Source organism: Mycteria americana, chromosome 2 (assembly GCF_035582795.1).
Source record: "Mycteria americana isolate JAX WOST 10 ecotype Jacksonville Zoo and Gardens chromosome 2, USCA_MyAme_1.0, whole genome shotgun sequence".
Classification (NCBI taxonomy): Eukaryota; Metazoa; Chordata; class Aves; order Ciconiiformes; family Ciconiidae; genus Mycteria; species Mycteria americana.
In genome coordinates, this window is record NC_134366.1 from 136852982 (window position 1) to 136873479 (window position 20498).

Consider the following 20498-nt stretch of genomic DNA (forward strand, 5'->3'; position numbering starts at 1 on the left):
GAGTGAAAGGCTCACACAAATCTGTAGCAACTGTTTAGAAACACAGCAAAATAAATTTGTGAGAAATCACAGAAATATATTACAGTGTCCCAATTTTTGTTAGTATAGTGAGTAAACATTTTAGACAGTGATTTGATGTGAAGCTGAAGATCTCTCTTTTGAGATTCCTAATCTCTTTTTTTCAGTGTTTTTAGATCAGAAAAACAAGTGGGATTTCCAACACATGAACTGGAAAGAGAACAGACCATTACCAATCAAATAGTTATCTATCAGGCACTTTTGCCTTTAAGCATCCCATTTTTAAGAAAAGTGAAAAACCTCATCCTGCAAGTGAATGCAGGAATATTCAATAGCTGGCAGCACAGGATGTACCTAACATCCTCTGCCCTTGCTGTCACCAGTAAAAGACTTGTTTATTTTTAATGCAGTATTAATTTAAAACCTGACTCACTGGGTTATCCTCCTGAGATAAACAGCTCATTTTTCTGGAGGGCCCCAGTGGGGCAAGCAATCAGACAGGCCAAGTTTGCAATCCCAGCTTCCAACTTTGTCACAGATGCTTGTGTGTGGAAACTACAAATGAGAAGTCGCTTTAGGAAAGTAGTTACAAACATCCTTTTCAATCAAAAAGGGAGGGAGAAGGGGGAGAATTTTCTTGGACTGAATCCATGCCCCTGATAACTCCCTTTGCGTGGAGATTTGCAAGCAGTGATTTCCCTCCCAGTGTGCCTGTGGAAAGGCGCTGCCATGCCCAAGACTGGAGGTGTAATCCAGAGGCTGCAGGATGCGTGCTTCAAAGGATCGATCCTTTACAAAGCTGTGGAGGCCACGGACACAGTTGCCTCTGTCACTACAGTGGTGTGCCAAGGGCCCTTCTCCCTCCCCAGCACCCTCACCAAGTTCCCTAGGGACTAGCTTCTCTGTCTCTCCTCTCCTAAGGACACCCTACAGTCACCCTCCTCCCCACACTTAGGCCATTCCCTCCTTCCACTCGTTTCCCTTGTGCCAGTGGCTCAGCCTTCACCTCCTCCTCCTCCTTTTCTCCCTTTCCCTCTCACCACAGCCCCAGCCCCATTGCCCTTGTGCCAGGGACTCTGTAGTATCCTGGTCCCTCCAGGTCCATGGGCCACCTCTTCGCTCCAGAGCTGAGAGCTACAGTCATCAGGAAAATACTACAGTGGTGTGGCTAGACCCAGACACTAAAAAAACCAGTCCCTCAAGAGACAAAGACTTTTCTGTCAACAAACCCAAAGGGAATATTTTGGGGCTGTTGAAATAGCGCTTTAGACAAAAGCATCTAGAAGAGCCTCCTAGAACAAAGTGCTTCCTCCTTTCCGTACCACAGCTTCTTCTCCATGAAAAGTTTCAAAATGTCAGTGTTTTCATAGTGTTTTGGGAGAGGAGACAAATGTCAAAGTACTAGTGGGTAACTTGTGGGCAGGTAAAGCTCCAATTATCCTCGGTTCTGGTGGAAAGAAGAGCTAATACCCTGGTACAGCTCATTCGTCCCCTGCTCCCCACAGTTAGATGTGCTGCCTGAAGTGGAACCATGTCTAACCCCCTACTGCTTGCTCTCCCCTTACTGCCTAGTCCGAGCTGAGTGATGGCATTGCAGTCCTGGTGGGGAGCAATGACAGAGTGCAAGGGATAGTCACGCAGCTGGAGGAGACCTGCAAGACGGTTGAGGTAGGTACCACCCCTTTAAATGCAGATATTTCAGTGTGAAGTCACATCTTTTAAACTGATGGTAATGATCATTCTTTAACAGACCTCACTTTACCCACATGCATTCCCACATCACTTTGCTAAACCATTACCTGTGGCTTTGTACAGTATCAGCTGTACTGCCTCGACCAAAGGATACATCATGCTCAACACCTTGCATCTGACATTGGCCACGTGGTTGAGGACAAAGAGTAAGGATAATCCACATCAGCACGTCTTGCTCAGCATTATTAGTGGCATAGGATATCACTGAAGTTAAAAGCAGATCCAACAAAATGCCATCAACTCCCAGTTCATTTAACATTTAAGATCAGGTGTTAAAGCTGTAAAAGACCAGTATTAGTCCAACACCTGACTGGTCCTGTGAACAGAGCCTTAGTCTCAGTCACAGGGTAGCTACAGCACAGCTGACAAGTATGCCATTCAACTCTAACTTTGGTTACTTTGCCTCCTGTGCAGAACTAGTTATTTAATATACTTATGTTGTTCTTTAAGGAGTCTTGTTTTGTTGCTCGTGGGAGGGAAGAGTTTGGGTTCTTACCATAAGTCTGGATTTTCCGGTAAAGGTCTTGCTCTGACAGAGCTGGAATTAGTTTTGTGTCATTCAATGGCAGAAGTGGTTTTCGTTTCCTCCAAGAGGTTTGCACCAGCAAAGTGAATATAAATATCAGCTCTGACCAATTTGAGCATCACAGAGCAATAGGCTGAAAGGAACTCATATGAATTGATTTTATGATCAGAGTTTGATGAAGCATCTAGTGAAGGAGTCGCATCCCTCTCAGCCCAATTAGAATTCTATTGACCCTTCAGAGCTAGAGCAGAAAAGAGAAACTGCAGAAAAAAAGAAGTGAATCCAAGATGTATAGATTCTAATTGGTAAGAAAAATTGATTCCACAATCTATGTACACAATTGCCCAAGGCTCCTATTTCCTCAGAGCACAGAAGAACAGAAAACGGCCAAGTTTGGTTCAAAGAACATAAAACTATTAGCCCAAGTAAATGAGAGAACACGTTAGCAGCAGTCAGAACTTTGTAGTCAGGAAGCCTTCATGTCGCAAGGATGAAATTGGCTGCTATCAGGACTTTGCAGACAGAAACAAGCCTTTCAAGTAGGTTAACTGCAGAAATTTGAATGATACAAAAGCAAAAGATTATACTCATTTAAGTTGAACTAGCTGAACCAGAAACAAAACTTCAAACATCTAGTCTGAAGTAGGGAGAAAACACTGTGCTAAAAATACCTTAATAAATACAACAGTTTCTGAAACTAGCTTCCTCAGAGTCATCCACTCAGTTTAAAGTCTAACCTTTGAACTGCCCAAAGAAAGTGCAGCCATTTTACCTTCAGATGGTTTAACAGGCGTTTCACCTTTAAAGCCGGAGATTGCAGAAAATAGATCTTAGAGCTTACCTTGGCACTTCCGTGTTACGTTTCAAGCAAATCACATTTCCTACTATACAAGAGCTTTGTCTGAATTGACATCAGTTTGTCCTTGAAGATGAAAAGCTACAGCTGGAGCTGAGAAATGTGCGCACATGGAAATAATGCTTATAATCCAGGATTGTCTCTTCTCTCTGCTTAACAATTTGCAGAGAACAATAAATACCTGCTTTAGCAGAAAATACATGATCATTTTCCTTTTAGCTGGAGTAAGTAATAGCCTACAGTTCTATATTTAGGTATTGCTCCTGTCCAAACCTAAAAAAGAGAACAACAACAAAAAAAACCTGATTAATACTTGTATAGCTTTTAACTGATTAAAAGGTAGTCCAAATTTACATATTATACTGAAAATAAAAACAGGGAATAAGAAATACTAAATACTGGAAAACAATAACAAATAATTCAGTACTGTTTAGCGCTGTAAACAATATGAGTCAAATATTGAAGGAAAAATTACAGTGTTTCTTTCAAATGCTAATAGCATAGGCCAGTCAATACAGATACTTCAGAACAAGCAGTGCAACTTATGCTCAGTGGCAAGGACTCCTTTCTTTTTGCTATAGCCATGCTTTAAAAAACAAAAAGGCTGAGAACTTTTTAGAATGGACAGTAATGTATTTGTTAACCTTTTTCATTACTCAGAATATGATTAGGGGAATTCTATCAGGCAGAGACTTTGTATGGGAACATTTTATACAGGAAGAGAATATTTCAGAAATATTTCAGCGTTTGCAGTTAGGAAACTGTTTTGCACTCTCACTCTTGAAGTTCACAACTCTGTAATATCTGCTGGCAGGAAATATTATACATTAGAGCTTAGAGATAGGGAAAGATCTCTCAGGGCACCCTGCTATCACTCTCTTGCTCTTCTTCCCCTAACGCTTGTCCTGTGTCAAATGGCAAAGATAGCACACACCTGTCTTGAAATTAAGGTTGTTTTACAAGTGATCTGAATGACATTTCAGGGGAGGTCATTGTAGAGTAAACCAAAGAGGAGTCTGGAGTAAGCAGAAGCGCAGGAAACACTGGGAGAAAGCTAGGAGAGGAGTGAAAGAGGAGAGGAAGATTATTTGAGGTCTAAACAATAGAATGACACCCAGGAACCGTAATTCACTTGGTTCAAAAGCTTCTTTATCCCCACCCTATAATTCACTAATCAGGAATTTCTGGGAAGTGGCAAGGACCTCCAGAAGGGCAGGACAAGCCTGCCCCCCACAAGGAGTTTTAAATTAGGAGTGCCTGTTTAGCCTAGTCTTCTTCATTGGAAAGCAGAGGTGGATACTTGGGTCAATGCAACAAGGTCTGTATTTGCTCCCCATCCCTCAATGTAGACAGTGATTTTTGGCCACATGGCCATCTTTGAAAGGCTTTCTCCTTTGAATGATACAGAGCAGACTGTCACCACTCATAGGAAAGAGCTCTGGCTGAAAGTCAAGAAAAAAGTTGGATTTTCTCTGGCCAGGTGCTATGAATAATCAGTCTCATCACTTCCAAAAGTACTGTGGGACTGTTAATAATCCTGTGCTGCCAGGATCTCAGCATTATGCCTCAAGGGACGAAAATGAGGAATTGATTCAGCCTCAGTTCCCAGGAAAGAAATTTAAATAATCACCACCATCCGCAACCAGATATAACCACAATAAGGTTATGCCCATCTGTGTGCCCTGGGGCACACAGATGACTCAAGTACTTCTGTTTGGTAGACCTCAGACATTATAGATAACCTGTCTCCGATTTCCTCCCCATAAATCCTCCCTTGCAAGTGCAGTGTGTTCTTGTTAGAGAGCACTCAATGAAGCAGTCATCAAACCCACCCTCCTTACTCAGTGAAATATGCTATGTTGTCTGGTTGGAAGGACAATAAAAGTGAAAAAAAATGATGTGAAAATCAGTGCCTGAAGGTAGGGTTGGAACCTGATTCCTTTTTCTTGTTTTTGTCACACACCATTTTCTTCGTGGTACCTCTACCTCATTTAGTGCACAGTAAATGGAATATAATGGACACCTATTGTCAAAATAGAGTCTAAGAGGGCATATGTGAAAATCAAGCCCAGCCAGGATAGTTCCAGGTTCTCTGGTAGAAAAAGAAAATTCTCCAGAGCTGGTTTGAGATGATCACTCCTTTAAAAACCATTCTGTTCGTGCAAATGAACCCAGCTGCTAATGTGGTGGGGGTTTTTACTATTTCTGCAGACTTTGATGTATCACTACAGACATCATAAATACCTTTCACAATTTTTTAGGAGACTGACAAGTTATACAATAACCTGTTTGGGGGCTTTCAGTGGCTTGAAACTCAGAGTTTGAGAACAGTTTTAAAACTTTTGTTTCAATAGCTTGGACTTTGAAAATTATAAAAGTCTCTGGGGTCATTCAGAATCCTTTGCACTGTTCAGAAAGAGGAATTTCTTTGATGAAAATGCTTCCAAGTAACTGTAAAAATAGAAACTCTTTTAAGAACATAACATGTTTAATATAAACCAAATGATTCACAGGAATGCTGCAGACGACAGAAAGAGCAGCTGTGTGAAAAATTTGATTATCTCTATTCTGTACTGGAAGAAAGAAAAAATGAGATGACACAAATAATCACTAGAACCCAAGAGGAGAAACTGGAACACGTCCGCTCCCTGATGAAGAAGTATGCGGATCATTTGGAAGCTGTGTCAAAGCTGGTCGAATCAGGAATCCAGTTCATGGAAGAACCAGAAATGGCCGTGTTTTTGCAGGTATAAAGTCTATAAATAGAGATAGAAAAAGAATGATGGGTTTATCGAAATACTATTTAAGCATTTCTCAATTTTAGGCACATTCAGAGTTTGGTCATCTTTGAGTGAACATTTATACAAACTCATTTTTTAAACACTTGCATCAGCACAGACAAATGACTAGTCTTCTTGAGAATAGTATCCAAACCAAGAACGTGAGTATTTGCTATTTGCACCAAAATATACTATCCTGTGTATGAATTTCTGGTCCCCAAAGACAAAACAGGAATTTTAACATTTTCCAACATATCTTTGTTGTCCCACCGCTATAATATATGTGTGTATGGACTTCTGTGAGTTATAGGTTTCATTTGCATATTGACAGAGTGATTAACTTTCCAAGAATTAAATATCTATGTTGTAAGTCACATTTTTATGCCTTTACTTAATTTTTTTTTTTCCATCTGTTTTCTTACTATAAACTTAGGAGAGCTGGTTAGGAAACCATTAGCAGCCTGTCCACTGAATTCATTGGTGTAGAATTTCTGTCCTGCACGTTTACAATTCCTCTGTATTAAAGGCTGGAAGGGTGTTTTCTAAAAAAAAAAAAAAAAATATTTTCATCAAAGAACTGCCTTTGAAGAGTAAAATATTCTTTCCAGACAAATAAAATTTTGTGGCTCCAGAAGTATGCCCTTATGGATAGTAAACACAAACACAGTAAGTGTTTACTGTGACTAAAGATGGTAATGGAACTATTGCTTTTCATCACACACAAAAAAGAAGAGCAAAAATATTTCCATTTCATTTTTGTAGAAATTGTATGTATTTCCCATCATATTCAGATTTTAATTAAAAAGTCTTCAACGAACTAGAAGGTTTACTCAGCTGTATACTAATTACCACTCAAATTTGATCTCATTCATAGATCTCATGGTTGTCATTTATGAGATCCATATTAGTGCGTTTAGAAGCAGCCTGTGTAAGAATTAGATCTCAATGCATAAAATCTCTGAAAAAATGGAACCATTTAAGAAGTCAGTTGTTTCCTTTTTGTTTTCACAGAATGCCAAAACATTGCTACAAAAGTAAGTATTTAAACTTGAGACTTTTATCTTTATAATGAACTACAAATTACAACTTTATCTGCAAATCCAAATGCCAATAACCAATCTCTCCGTTTCAGAATTACTGAAGCATCTAAAGGATTTCAGATGGAAAAAATAGAGGATGGGTATGAAAATATGAACCAATTCACAGTGAACCTCAGTAGAGAAGAAAAGATAATACGAGAAATTGATTTTGACAGAGGTATGTAATTTATTTCACCTCAATTGCCTTCTTAAATTGCAGCTGTGTGTAATTTACATGATGATTCTGAGTAGGAAAACTTGAATCAGATATTTCTCTCCACCCCAAAGTGTAACTAGACCATTTTGTATCAATTATAATCAAAAGCAAAATCCATCACAGTCAAAAAATCACATAACCTGTTACCACCATTAATCTTACCTTTTATGTGGCCTCAACACTTTCCTAAGCCCATGATCTTTACTGACTTGTCATGTGAAGGGACCACAAAATTAAGCTTTTATCTCAGTCTGTAAAGTCCTTTTTTCCTTAAAAGATGCCATTATTGTATGGCCTGTCTGCTCTAGAAAGTCATTAAAGAAATAGAATGTTTACTACTAAAATAAGTACTTATGAAAGATACTTTTTTTAACTCTTTTTTTTAATAATCAAGAAATTTAACAGAAACATAATCAAAATTCAAGATCACAGGGTTATAGAGGGAAGCAAAAATTGTCATCATTTTTCATGCGTTTAACATCGTGTCATGTCATTTGTCATGACATCATGACTGAACATGCTTAATATGTCTATATAATAACACAAAGTTGTAATTCCACATTTACCAAAGTAGCCTGAAATCTAGGCTCATCTATGCTTTACCTTACAGAGTAAGCTACAAGAAGTTAATGGAGATAAATGTTTCAAATAAGCAGATCTCTCCTATTAAAAGGCAGTCATCTGGATATCTCTAATTTTCTTGCTAGCACTGGATTCTGCTAGTACATTTACATTTATCTTTATCAGTCCAGTTAAGTCTCATGCAGATGCCACCCATCGCTTACTCTCCCGCCACAACTTATACTAACTTCAGAGTGCATGGCTGCTCCCTGCGAGGGACCTTGCGTGTCTGTAGGTTGGGATCCGTGGACTAGCTGTACTTGGCACAGGGGTCCCTGTAGTGGGACAGCAGCTGTAGCACCAGTCAGCAGCAGAGGAGCAGGTGCCATCTTGCAGGGCCATGAACCTCCAGGGATTTGTCCTGGGAGGGACAATCCCTAGTCACATCCTCCTGCCCAGTTTGTCCCTGCGATCAGCCATGGCTGCCACATCCCTGCCACACACGTGCATCTGCCAAGATCATGACCTTGTGCTCCAGGCACACACCCCCACCATGTGATGGGGAATGTGACACCCACCTCTTGGGGACAAGGCATTAGCAAGGGCTTTGGCAATCGGGAGTTCGGTCCTGCCTTTGAAACTCCTACTACAGTCAACTCCTACTACAGTCAATGAGGTCCTCTGCAGCCAGGGGACGTGGAAGCAGAGATTCAGCACTCTGCTTATAGGAGTGTATTTGTCCACAGAAACATTTCTCCGTTATGAGGGCGTTCCTTAATTTGCAGATCTACATTCCTTCTATATACTCAGGCAGAACCATAACCTGTGCAAAATGCACAGCCAATTTGGAGCTTGGGTTAATGCATCCATCTAAATTGATTTCTCCAAAGTGCTAGGATGGCTCTGAACAACATCCGACGTTTGTGAGGATGAATAGTGTGATCATGCAAAAGAAAACGCATTCTTAGTGGGCTCCCTCTCAAAATGAGCCAAGCCACGAATGCTAACAGGATGTGTCAGATGACACAAAAGCGACAGTTTGATCAAGTTTGACAGTCTGGTTTTAGGGAGGTTGGTATCCCAAACCTCCAGTCATGTATTGCAAAGCACTGACCTGGTAAAGATTTATTATGATGGTTTCACTGGTGTTTAAAACAAACATATACCTAAAATTGCAAGAGGGACTTTTTTCCTGGCAGATTGTGCCAAACCAGGTATCCTCTCCCCAAAAAGCACAGGGCTGTGCTGCGTATCCCTCGTGAGGATAACTGCATTGGCAGGACTTTCTGTCCTCCTTCCCATGGAAGAGGCCAGCTTAAGATTTTAACAAGCATGTGTGTTTGGTGCCCTCCCTGGTGTGAAGTACTTGCTGGCAGCTCCATGGCAGTGGCCAGTCCAGGCCGGTGGGAGCAGGCTCCTCACAAATGCCCTCTCCCCAGCCTGCGTCCTCTGCCAGGCAGCAGATTATCAGCTTTGTCGTGCAATTGTAAATGGCTTTCTAATTACATAAAGACTGTAGTCAACTTCATGTGGTGCTCAGCCCTGTCCTTTTATGCATGTCCTATCAGAGGAGGAGGGAGAAGAGGAAGAGGAGGAGACGGTGGATGGTGAAGATTTGGATGAAGTCCACACAGAGTCATCAGGAGAGGAGGAGGAGGAAGAGTTGGAGGAGGAAGGGGCTGAGAGAGCATCACAGCCACCTCAGCAGGACGCCAAACCGCAGAGTGCAGCGGGAGAGACCCCAGCTGAACCCGCTCCAGTGCCACTGCCCACTGCCCCGGCTGGTCAGGTAAGTGCCCCTGGTGCCCCACTGCCCTGCCAGCTATGCTGAGTGTGCCCTGGCAGAGCAAGAAAACGCTCCCCTGTGGCCTGTAGGCACTGTATGTCAGGAGCACAGCGAAGGGAGTCAATGCACTAGACAAAATTGTTTATTGCCCTTGTACACATATACACAACCATATCCTGTCCTCTTGACCTGCGTATATATCGCTTGATAGGCAAAAATTATGCTGCTGGATAAATTGAGATATATATGATATCTCAGATACAGAAGATATAAATGAGATGCAGTTTGGGAGTTAAGCGCATTACCATGGATGTTCTGCTTGCTGTGATTTAACTCAGACTAACTATTATAAATGAAATGGTTGTTAAAATTTATACTAGGAGACTATTTATACTAGGAGAATTTGGCATTCCCTCTGGATTTAATGAGCTTTCCACCACCAATTTTTAGATCATACTTCTAATCTGTTTTCTGTGAATGGTGTTTGCCGCCTTCTGGTCTGGTCATCCTAGGGATATCGTCTAGGTGGATGCAGGGATATCATACACCAAACAGGAGAGGAAACTGCCTCCTACAACCTAGCAGCAAACTGATTCAGGGTGTGAATAATTTAGGCCAGCAATTTTTCTTCAGGAATGCAATTAGAATGAGACCATAACTGCCACATATTCTAAAAGAGCTACATAAAAAATTACACTTCATGTGCTACTTTAGCTGGCCTTACATACAACTAACTTAGCAAATTCTCCTCTTATGCAATTTACCCAGTGAAGTTGCTGAGCGGGTAAAGGCTGTTGTGAAGATATTTGAGGAGGCCAGTGTGAAAACAAGAGAGCACGTAAAGAATCTTTGATTGTAGCAAGCTCCCCACATAAAACAAGGGAAAATAAATACTATAGATTCATTCTTGCTTTGATTTAAAAACATACGTGAGTTTGCACCACTTGTATGAAGGTGCTCTTAAATCAGGCTTTATTGATTTAACCAAAGTTTGTCTTTTGAGGATTTGCACTGACTTAACTAAACTTATGTTGCCTAACTGATCTAGGTTTTTATGCAAACAAAAACTAGACATAAGCAATTCTGCCCACTAACATGGAGTCCCTCACTTCTAAGGCTAAAATGGGAAAGGTACGGCATGCTGCTGTAGCAATTGTAAAATGCCATTAGGAGGTGGTCGGACATGGAGTCAGACATGACGTGGGTGTTGCAGTGTGTGGGATACCTGCATTTCAGCTTTTGCCTTCTGGTGTAAAAAGGGCAAAACAGAAACAATGTGGTGATAGCAGGTACCATCTGGGTGAGCCCCGAGAGCTTGATGCAGGTAGAGAGGTGCAGTTCAGCCAGCTGCTGCTCTTCCTGGCAGGGTAACTGTGCTTGGCTCATAACGTTGATAGCAAGGCTGGTGGGCAAATGTTTCTCTTCAGTGTCTTTGTATTCCCCTTATTCTGATTGCTCTTATCAACAGACTCCTTGGCAAATGTGGTGTTGCCAACCCAAACCCCAACAAGCCATTTGAAGGTACCTATGCCTGTCCTTCATGGCTGGTACCAGTTCATGAGGCTCTTATGCAGAATTTCTTATATTTTTAGGACTGAACTAGGCATTTATCTGAATTAAGGAACCGCTTTCTCACTCCTTTCTCAGTCAGCATCCTCTTCCCAGCTAATTCTACCCTCCATATCTGTGTTATTCAAATGATAGTTGCTTTTGCTTTGCGTTTTGATTGTAAATTTTTGGACCATATATTAGGACAAATCTATTCCTTGCAGTGAGATATAACAAATACGGCATGCAGAGCAATGTGGCTACAGCAGGAAGGTAACGCGGTGCACTCTGCTTGTTCTTCTCTTTATCTGTCCTGATTAAGGATGAGGTTGTGACACCAAGTGGTTCTCAACAGCCCCCAGAGTCTGACACTCAAGTACCGGCCACAGCAGAAACCATCGATCCCTTGTTTTACCCTAGCTGGTATAAGGCTCAGTCACGGCAATCAAGCAGTCCGAGCTCAACCCCAGTGAGTGGGTTGGGGAAAGTAGGGCCTCCTGTTTCTCTGGAAACAAGTGCAAAGAAGGCAGAAGCCCCAGCAGCGGCAGCGATCGAGGAGAGCGCACCAAGGAGTGGTAAGGAAAGTAATGCCACTGCAGCGACGTCCAAGGTCAGTGCTACCGCAGTCACCCCAGAGGGCTGTGACGCGCAGCAAGGCGGGAACGGCAATTGTTAAGGAAAATGTGACTTAATTTTCCTCTGCATGCTAAAGAATAAGAATAATTCCAGCAATATGGAAACAGCATAAATTGTCGTTTCAGCAAATCCACTGGATTTACAGATGGTTTCAATATGTGACAGGCTGACTTTTCAGCTTCAGAGTAGCATGCCAACAGTTGCTTGTGCTTAACTGCCAGTGCACCTCGCTTGTGCAAGCTGTTATCCGAGTTGCTCATGCACACGCTCAGGAGCTGTTGGAGAGGCTGGCGATGCCTCTGCGCAATCAGATATTTGCATGTGTTAGTAGCAGACAAATCCTGTGCATGAGATAATTCTCGTCACCTGTTGAAAGCCTGTGTACATCATATGCCATCCTACCACCACTGGTAGAGCAGCTATGGCTTGGCTTTGCCTTCTGCAGCTCTGTGGCTGCACCCGGAGCATACGGCTTCCCCATGTGAACACAAAGCTATACAAATACCCAGAGCCTTCTTGTGTGTTTGATTGCCTCTCAGTAAGCAATGTGATTTCCTGGGTTCAGATCTGTTGGAGAGGGTTTCCTCCAAGGATTATTGGGACTTGATTAAAGGAGAGCATGAAGATAATATATTCCAGTTCTGTGTTAGACTACAAGCAGCATGATGGGATAACAGAAAGTGATGTGTTTGGTACGGGAAGGCGTTTCCCTTAAAATGACAATGTTAGAGTTGGGATAACCTGAATTTGAATATTCCTTCTTCTGCATATGTGTACAAATTCCACATGGGTCAAAGATCCAAGGAACAGAGCTGAGGGAGCTGTGTGTGAAGGATTTGCACACTACACCTGCTCCTGCTCTAGTGCTTGGCTACCAGCCCATGAGCCGCGCTCTCTAAATTAGACCATCCTGATTTACAGGCTTAAGCCGTATGTTTTAATAAAGCAATTACCTGCATGTTTGTGACAAGAGCAGATTATGCGTGTGTGAAAAGGCACAAGTGGGTAGTAAGTATTTCATACTGTTTCCTTTAAAGTTGGACCATTCAGCATACATAAGCAGCCCTACTATGATAAACCACCACATGGCAGGCAAAAAGTTAGGAGTTCATACAGATATGATAAAAGAGACACTTATCTTTTAGCTGGAGGCTTTAGTCAGTGACACTTGAATTTGGTGGAAGGATCCTTGCTGACTTCAGTCTTAACAAAAGCAACATTTGACCCCCAAATTTCAGTAGCTATTTTTCAAGTCAGGGTTTGATTTGAGAATATTTGAGTGGAATAAAAAAAAAAGAGTATTTTAAAATTACCAAATCTGCTATGACCTTGTCGTCTTAAGTATATTCCAAACAAGCTGGCAAAAGGAGGTAAATTCACAGTGAAATTAATTGCTGCAGTTTCTTCATATCAGTTCCACTAATGACTGGGCAGCCAAACCTCACCATAGGCAGGTAAAATCCTTACTGGGTAAATTCCCTGGGAGCTTGCCTGACTGTGGTCTGCTTCCCTGGGTCTTAATTTACCAGCAGCAAGTAAAGGAGCAAAATTAAGGTTTGATGTAGCCAACTGTCTGAAAAAACAGAGGCAGTGGTTTTCAGTCACACCAAAGCAGCAATCTGGTACCCAGCTCTCTTCATCATCGGGTACCAGGAATAAAAACGGGCGCGTGGGAAAGATGTCAATTCCCGTTGGCGTGTGAATTTGGGGGTGCTGGGTTTCGACATTTTCCCGGATCACAACTGACACTGACATTTTGGGAGGAGGAGGATGTTGAGAAGAGTAGCACGTGGTTCTGGGGACAGGGGAGGAAGGAGCAGGGGATACAGCTGAAGATGGGGTTGCCCCTGGGCTGGAGACAGAGGAAGGGATAGGAAAGCTCAGGAAGCAGAAAGGTGTGGAGTGTACTGAAGAACAGAAAAAGCAGAGTGACCAAGCTAGGAAGGGTGATGCCACGAGATGATGCCGTGGTCAGAATTGCGGATCTGAGCTGAAATGTGTCTATGTCAAGAGCAAAATGGCCTCTGTCGTGTGGCAGTGATCATTTTTAAGTATGTGAACTTCAACTTTGTTTTTTTTCCTGCATGTGATTTTTACACAACCCACTCTGAAATGCCATATTTGTTTATTTTTTTAAAACCTCGGCTGATGTTCCTCACACCACTGTTTTTACTCCCTTCCTCCAGTTAAAGGATATCATGGAAAAGTGCTGTGGAAACAGAGCTTTTTCACTGAGCATAGTGATAATGACTAGTTCGTGTCATGACAACACTGGTAAAGGACTCTTCTTATTTTCTCACAGGAGTTAGCATTCTGCATATCACTTTTGGCATTTCTTATCATACTACATCATCTTTGGAATCTGATTCAATACATGATTTGTACTTTCATGGGTAGGAAATATTTTGTTTTACCATTAACTAACAGTTAAAATAGTGTCTCTGGTGATGTTCCTACATGGTTTTAAAGGATTTTTTCCCTTTCTTCCCATCCAAAAACATCATGCTAGTTCACAATACAAGCCGCCTAAAACATTTCTTCCTCGCACCTTTGAAACGCCACCCTTCAGCTTACTCCTGCATGGTTAAACATTGCATCTCCCTAGTTCAAAATTAAAAGAGACATTTACTCCCTCAGATATATGGGCTTATATTTCAGTTGCTGTTCAGATGACCAGCAGGATGGAGAACCTGTGGGTTGACAGGAGATGTGAAGAGCCCCGAGCTTGTTCAGTCCAACAAATGGGGGAGGAAGATCTGGAGAGCGATGGTTGTCATCAGAGGGGTAAACATCAGGAAGAAAAATCCACTAAATAATCCTGCTTCTGGGATTCCCACTGCAAGACCACCCCTGGTCCCTCAGGGGGATGGCTCAAGCCCTGCTCCCCGGAAGTCCATGGGGACTCGAGGGGCTCGAGCCATCCCGCCAAGGGAACATCACTGTGGAGAGAGTCCCCTCACACCCCAGCCCACACAACACACCCTACACATTGGGGACTCCTTTTCAGGTCCTTTTTCCACCCAAAGGCATCCAAAGCCATCTCTCCCACATTCCCAGTGATCACGGAGTACCAAACATGGTCCTGAAACGCATCCCCATGCAGCTGGGGGGGATCCCAACCCTTTAGACACCCAAGGCTGTGTGCGTGCTTTTAAGTATCTGTGCTTAAAAAATGGTTTTTTGTAGGCAAAGGCTTTTTTTCCTTAGGTCACACTAACTAAGAGCTGAAATTTCTGTAAGATCAAGGACTAAGAACTTCACTACCCAGTGAAGTTGTCCTGAATGCAAATATTGTAAATTAAACCTTAACTATTCCATAACATCTCTTCTGGAGTAGCTCCTTTTGGTAGACGCTGTCCATGATTTAGTTTTTCCAGCTCCAAATTCACACTCCTCTTAGGTAAGACATGTGTATGTTCAATTTCCAAAGTGATATGGCTGATCTGCACAGAATTCTGTGTTACCACTGGGGCATTTAATCTTATTTTCTGAAGACCAAAGACCTCTGACACAAAACAACTGTAGTTACCTTTGGATATTTTCTCTAATGACAGAAGAATTCAATTTTGGTCTATTTTTCAACACAAAAATGCTTGGTTTTCCTGCTCATTTTCTGTACTGCGCTCTAAGCACTGTACAACATGATATGGTGCATCTATGAAAAATGATAAATTATTATTCAGCTTTTATGTGCAAAAATTCCAGCACTATAACTGAAGTATATCTCTCCATTTAAAAGAGAGGGGAGAAGCTATCACCTATGCTTTAGCTATATAAGTGATGCAAAAAGACACACTGTCTGGTGGTAATTTGCATTTGAAAAGCATCGGACACTGTGAATCTCAATTAAATTTATGGATCACAGTTTAATTTTAATTTATTTGTGTTTGGTTTTGAAAATTTGTTGTGTTATTACAAGAGGACATAGAGCTTGTTTGTACTCCTGGGAAATCAGGCATGCGAATAGCATTATGCTCTTTTTTCCCTCTTTCTTTTTTAATTCAAAATACCTTTTGAAATTAAAAATAGACAAATGCAGAAAGCTCTCATTTCTACCCTTTGAGACCTCTTTCTATGTGGTCTCTAGTGACAGCTTTATGATTTATTTAATGATGAAATAGAAAGGAGGTGAGGGAGAAAGGCATTTTGGTTTCAGACTATTTGCATTCTATTTTCTTCTCCGTTTCCAGTGAGGTGGCTGTTTAGACAGTTTACGTGTCTTTATCTTTCATGTGAGATATCAGGTCACTGCCCTTTTTTGGTTTTGTGTGATAAGGCCCTGAAAGCCAAATAACAAAATTACTTGAAATAACTGTTATAATAATTTATAAGAATAATATAAATCTTCATGACTGTCATCATAAAAGCAGTACATAATTTATTTTCAGGCTATTTTAATAGAATGCACTGATAGGGATTTCCTTCTTTTTCAGCAGCAAAGAGAAGTCAGTTCCACCTATTAATTCCCAAAATCTACTTTATTTAAGGGCCACTGCACTGTAAGAAATTGTATCGATGCATCAAGAAATTTCCTCCAGAGTGCAGGAAGGTGTATCAGCAGGGGTACGGCAACAGGAGGTACAGCCAACAGCTGTACAGATTGCTTAGTCTAAGAAGCGACAGAAAGAGATGATTCAGCATGAATAGAATAGGTAACGCCACACTAGAGAGCCGCATCCCACTTCAGGGAGTGCCTAAGTCAGAAGTATAGTCACCGCAGGCTGCTTCTGCGTCTGACAGAGGACGAGAGGCATCTCCAGGGAGAGACAGTTCACCAGCTGCTGCTGGTCCTCACTTGGCACATCTTCACATCTGCCTGCTGTGTGTAAGGTGACATCGCTCTTAACCCAGGTGCCTCTGTTCAGTGTCTAAAGTTGGGGGGTCTCTTGAAGTGAATCTGAGCCTCTGCAGATGACAACCAGGAGTGAGTGATTAAAACACAGGGCACAGGAATGGCATCAATGAGCTGCCTTGCCACCATGGGGAGCAATGTATTAGTGGAGGGTAACATAGGCATTAACAAGCAGCCCTTTCCAGTGCATGGGAGAAACAGATCTTAGAGTCCAAAACAAAAGCTTAGAGAGCTTAGAGACAAACTGTGTGATGAGTTACAGAAGGAAGTGAAGCAAGCCTTCACCTTAAGTTGTCTTCCTGTGTTTGGTCTCAGAAGACAGGCTGAGCGAGCTAGGAAGAAGAATACATATTTTGTGCGTTAGACCTCAGAAACTCATTCACCCATTTGGCCTTTCAGGACTCAGGCATGTGTTTTTGTACTCTTTATATCTGGAGGATGCTACCAAGGCATATAGGCGTGGAGCTTTAGGCATATGAAGAATGTTGTGTATGTTTGTAAATGCTCGTGGCATCTAACTGTTGGACTGGCGCACCTAAAGGGGTATATGGCCCTTCAGTCTCTTGGAAATCTGACTTCTAAATATGCATTGAGCCATCCTTAGTAGTAAGATTAGTTTTCAGGAGTGCTGAACATCTGTCTGTCACTTCTAACAGTGCAAATGCTCAGTACTCCCAGCTATCAAGCCAGGTATGTAAGCCCTTCTTGCTGCCCAGCTTTAGGCAACCAAACATGAAAAGCTGGCCCTAAGTTCTGCCTTTTAATTCTGTTGTGCAGACCGCTGATAGCTAGAGAAAGCCATGCACATCAAGAACAGTAAAACCACTTCCCGGGAATGTGTAGTCCTTAAAAATGTCTTCACATTCAGAACCACTCTATCCCTCAGTTTGTAATAGAGGAATCCCAAAAATCAGCAGTGACGAGTATTTTATAATAAAACCTTCTTGTGTTGTCACTGGAAGAAGGCAGATCACAAAATACCTTACATCTGCTCAAATTGTTTCAGTCTGGTTAAAATACAGAGGGCAATGGATGCATAAGGAAAAGTTTGTTCATTTTTTTCCCCTAATCAGTATTTTGTAGGCAACATCTCTCATGCAGTGACACCATATAAATTTGTGAGAGTTTATGGAAGTCTTGTATTCACTTGGGTCTCTGGTTATCCAGTTTATTTCACCTAAGATGAAGTACTGGACCTCATATTCTGTTCCTCAAATTCCCTGTCAGAGAAGTGGCTGTCTGTGGCTTTGAAGGACTGAAGCACATACGTTTAGTTTGAAAGGAAATGCAAGTTAATCATCCACAAACAGTATTCTGATCTAATTTCCCTTTGCTGCCTGTAAATACAGTGCTTTAATTCCATGAGGATATAAAATATAATCAGGACTGAGCTGTTTGGGAGGAGAAATACTAATGGAGTAGCCTATGTTAATCTTGTTTCATTAGTTTTAAAATTTTCTATTACTTGCTTGCAACCTTATGCCATCTGCCAGAATTACCATAGGGACAGTCCTCTCTGTATTCATGTACTGTAGTTCTCTTTGCCCTGCTGCTGAATACTTCAATTTCAGCTGGTGATCCTTCAAATATTTTTCTATGAGACAGCTTTAAATCACATGTCAGAGAGGTCAGTACTTAGCTAAGTTTTAGCCGATTGGTTGTCATGTCAATATGCAGACAACACGGACAAAATAAGATCATTTAAAACCAAAATAAGCCCAAGAGAGATCATGCTGTGCGCATTGTCCATGTACCTCTGCTTTTCCATCACTCTATAAAAGGTACGGTCCCACATTTTAGTGCAGTGCTGCTCTGGAATGATTGCATGAGTGTGGCGATGGTACACAAATAATAATTTCCTTTCTCTTCTCTGAATTGGAAACTCAGCCTTGCCAATCTGCTCAGGTAAGGAAGCTAAGTCCCCCTCTTCAAGCCAACTGCTGCAAGAGGTGGGATTGCTTGCATGAGGGAAGGGAGTCTTGCAAGGCTGGATCTTGTGGGAATGATGCTAAGCGAGGGTCTCCCTCCCCTCTGGCCCACCCAACACGGCCTTCCCACAGTTTGCCCCTGGAGCGGGACAAGAAGTTTGTTAGCATCAGCAGCAGGCGCAGCCCAGGCAGCTCTCTCCCAGGAAGCCAGCTGCTGCTCTGAAGGCACTCTGCTCCCTGCAACAACTGTGTTTAGTGCTAATGAAAGATCTGGGAACGCGGAGAGCAAAAGTAAACTTGATATTTATCATCTGCGTCCGGATATACTTGTACTATATCTTTCCTTAGGTAGAGAACTGGATGGGTTTATTTATGTTCAGATAAAAAAAATCTGCAAATTTTGACTGAATGAAAAATGGGTCATCTATCCTCCGTGAAGCTGAGCCTTTTGTAGGAGACACATGAATCAGCTAGTATACAAGCCCAAATTAAATTCTGTTTGAAGCTTCTTCCTAAACATCTCTTAAATGTCACTTGGAGAAAAAAAAGTGTTCAGCCTGTAGCTGAAATACAGGGCAAACGCTAGATGCAAGAATCTCAGTTAATGGTCCAAAAATTCTGCCTTTGCTTCTCTGTAATTTGACTTAGTGAGTTGGGACTCAGTTATAGCGGCTGGGTCTGAGGCCACTCAGGCTGATGTGTAGTTGGTGGCAAATTCTGCCTGTAAATTTCCATTTTGCATCTTGACTTTGTGCTTCAGGTGAGATTTTTTTTCCCTCAGTTTAGCAAATACATGCAGAGAAAATCAGGAAATCTTGATTGTTCCTCTTTTAACACCTCTCTCTCCCTTGCTTCTGAGAATTATCTGAGTGATTCAGAGGCAGCAGTGATGAGTCGTGAGGGCAATGCATTAAGACCGGTTTTCAGACAACAGTTCCTCATAATTAATATGAGTGGCAAATACTTCACCTGAAGTTTTACCTCGAATAGTCTGCTCTGTGATTTGTCTGGTGAGTCATAGATACCATCTGATTTATGTATATTTCATTTTTTTCAGTCCATTACTAGCAAAAGGACCTCCACAATGACAGTGTGGACAAAATTATTTCTCCTGTTCAAATTAATACAAAGCCAGGCTCACCTAGACGTTGTCTTTCTGCCACTAGCTCATTTGAATACTGAATCCTACCTCCACTCAACCTCCTCCTCCAAGCATCGCTCGTTCTGCTCATTGTTAAGGCGTTCAGAAAGGAAAATAGAGTGTAAACAAAAAATATTTCTTAATCATGGATGAACTGTTGCTGTTTTACATCACATTACAGTAGATTTATGTCACAACAACACAAGCCATCTGTTTGTAAAATACTTGGTTAGTTGTCATCCTACTGCCTTGAGACAGTTCAGGCTTTCCATGTAGCTGTACACTCGTCTGTGGAAAGCAGTGCTTGTAATTCTGTAATCATTAGAGATGGATCAATATTTAAATACCAGCCTATCTGACTGAAGTCCCACTGGCAGGAATTAATAAACTGGGACTGACTACTTTGGATATTTTATCATGCCACTTCTAGGCTTTCCTGACTTGTGAGCAGGCAAGGGGCTGGACCGCAGCACCCTGCAGGATTCAGTGCCCACCGAATTTCAGCATTTGAAATGGAGATACAGGTTGGGGGGCTGCATATACAGCCAAAATGAAACAGAAAAAAAGGAGAGGGGCATACCAAACAGCATTGATTCAGTCTTAGCTCCCTTCTCAGTTGATATGTATTCCTAACATCTTTATAATAATCTCCAGGTCACTAAGTAAGAGACTGGTGACTAATTCAGAAAACCTGTTATCCTAGGCTACCAGCCAATGGAGATAGATAGGTGCCGTGATGTTCAAACCATGATGCAGATATCCAACATAGATGTCACACCTTTGACTGAGCAGAGAATGAGGATCTCACAATCCCGGAG

General features: G+C 41.8%; 1 protein-coding gene across 5 annotated transcripts in view; it reads left to right on the forward strand.

Moving 5' to 3' along the window:
• Positions 1 to 20498, forward strand: part of TRIM55 (tripartite motif containing 55) — a 49020-nt gene that overhangs the window by 20041 nt on the left and 8481 nt on the right. For 2 of the 5 annotated variants that reach the window (XM_075494744.1, XM_075494747.1), the window contains 6 exons: positions 1591 to 1686; positions 5666 to 5899; positions 6944 to 6966; positions 7065 to 7189; positions 9358 to 9578; positions 11446 to 11733. In XM_075494744.1, coding sequence (XP_075350859.1) covers positions 1591 to 1686; positions 5666 to 5899; positions 6944 to 6966; positions 7065 to 7189; positions 9358 to 9578; positions 11446 to 11733 — 987 coding nt within the window. Of the gene's footprint in view, positions 1 to 1590; positions 1687 to 5665; positions 5900 to 6943; positions 6967 to 7064; positions 7190 to 9357; positions 9579 to 11445; positions 11734 to 14061; positions 14153 to 20498 lie in introns of all 5 variants that reach the window. The other 3 variants (XM_075494746.1, XM_075494745.1, XM_075494748.1) reach the window with 3 other exon arrangements.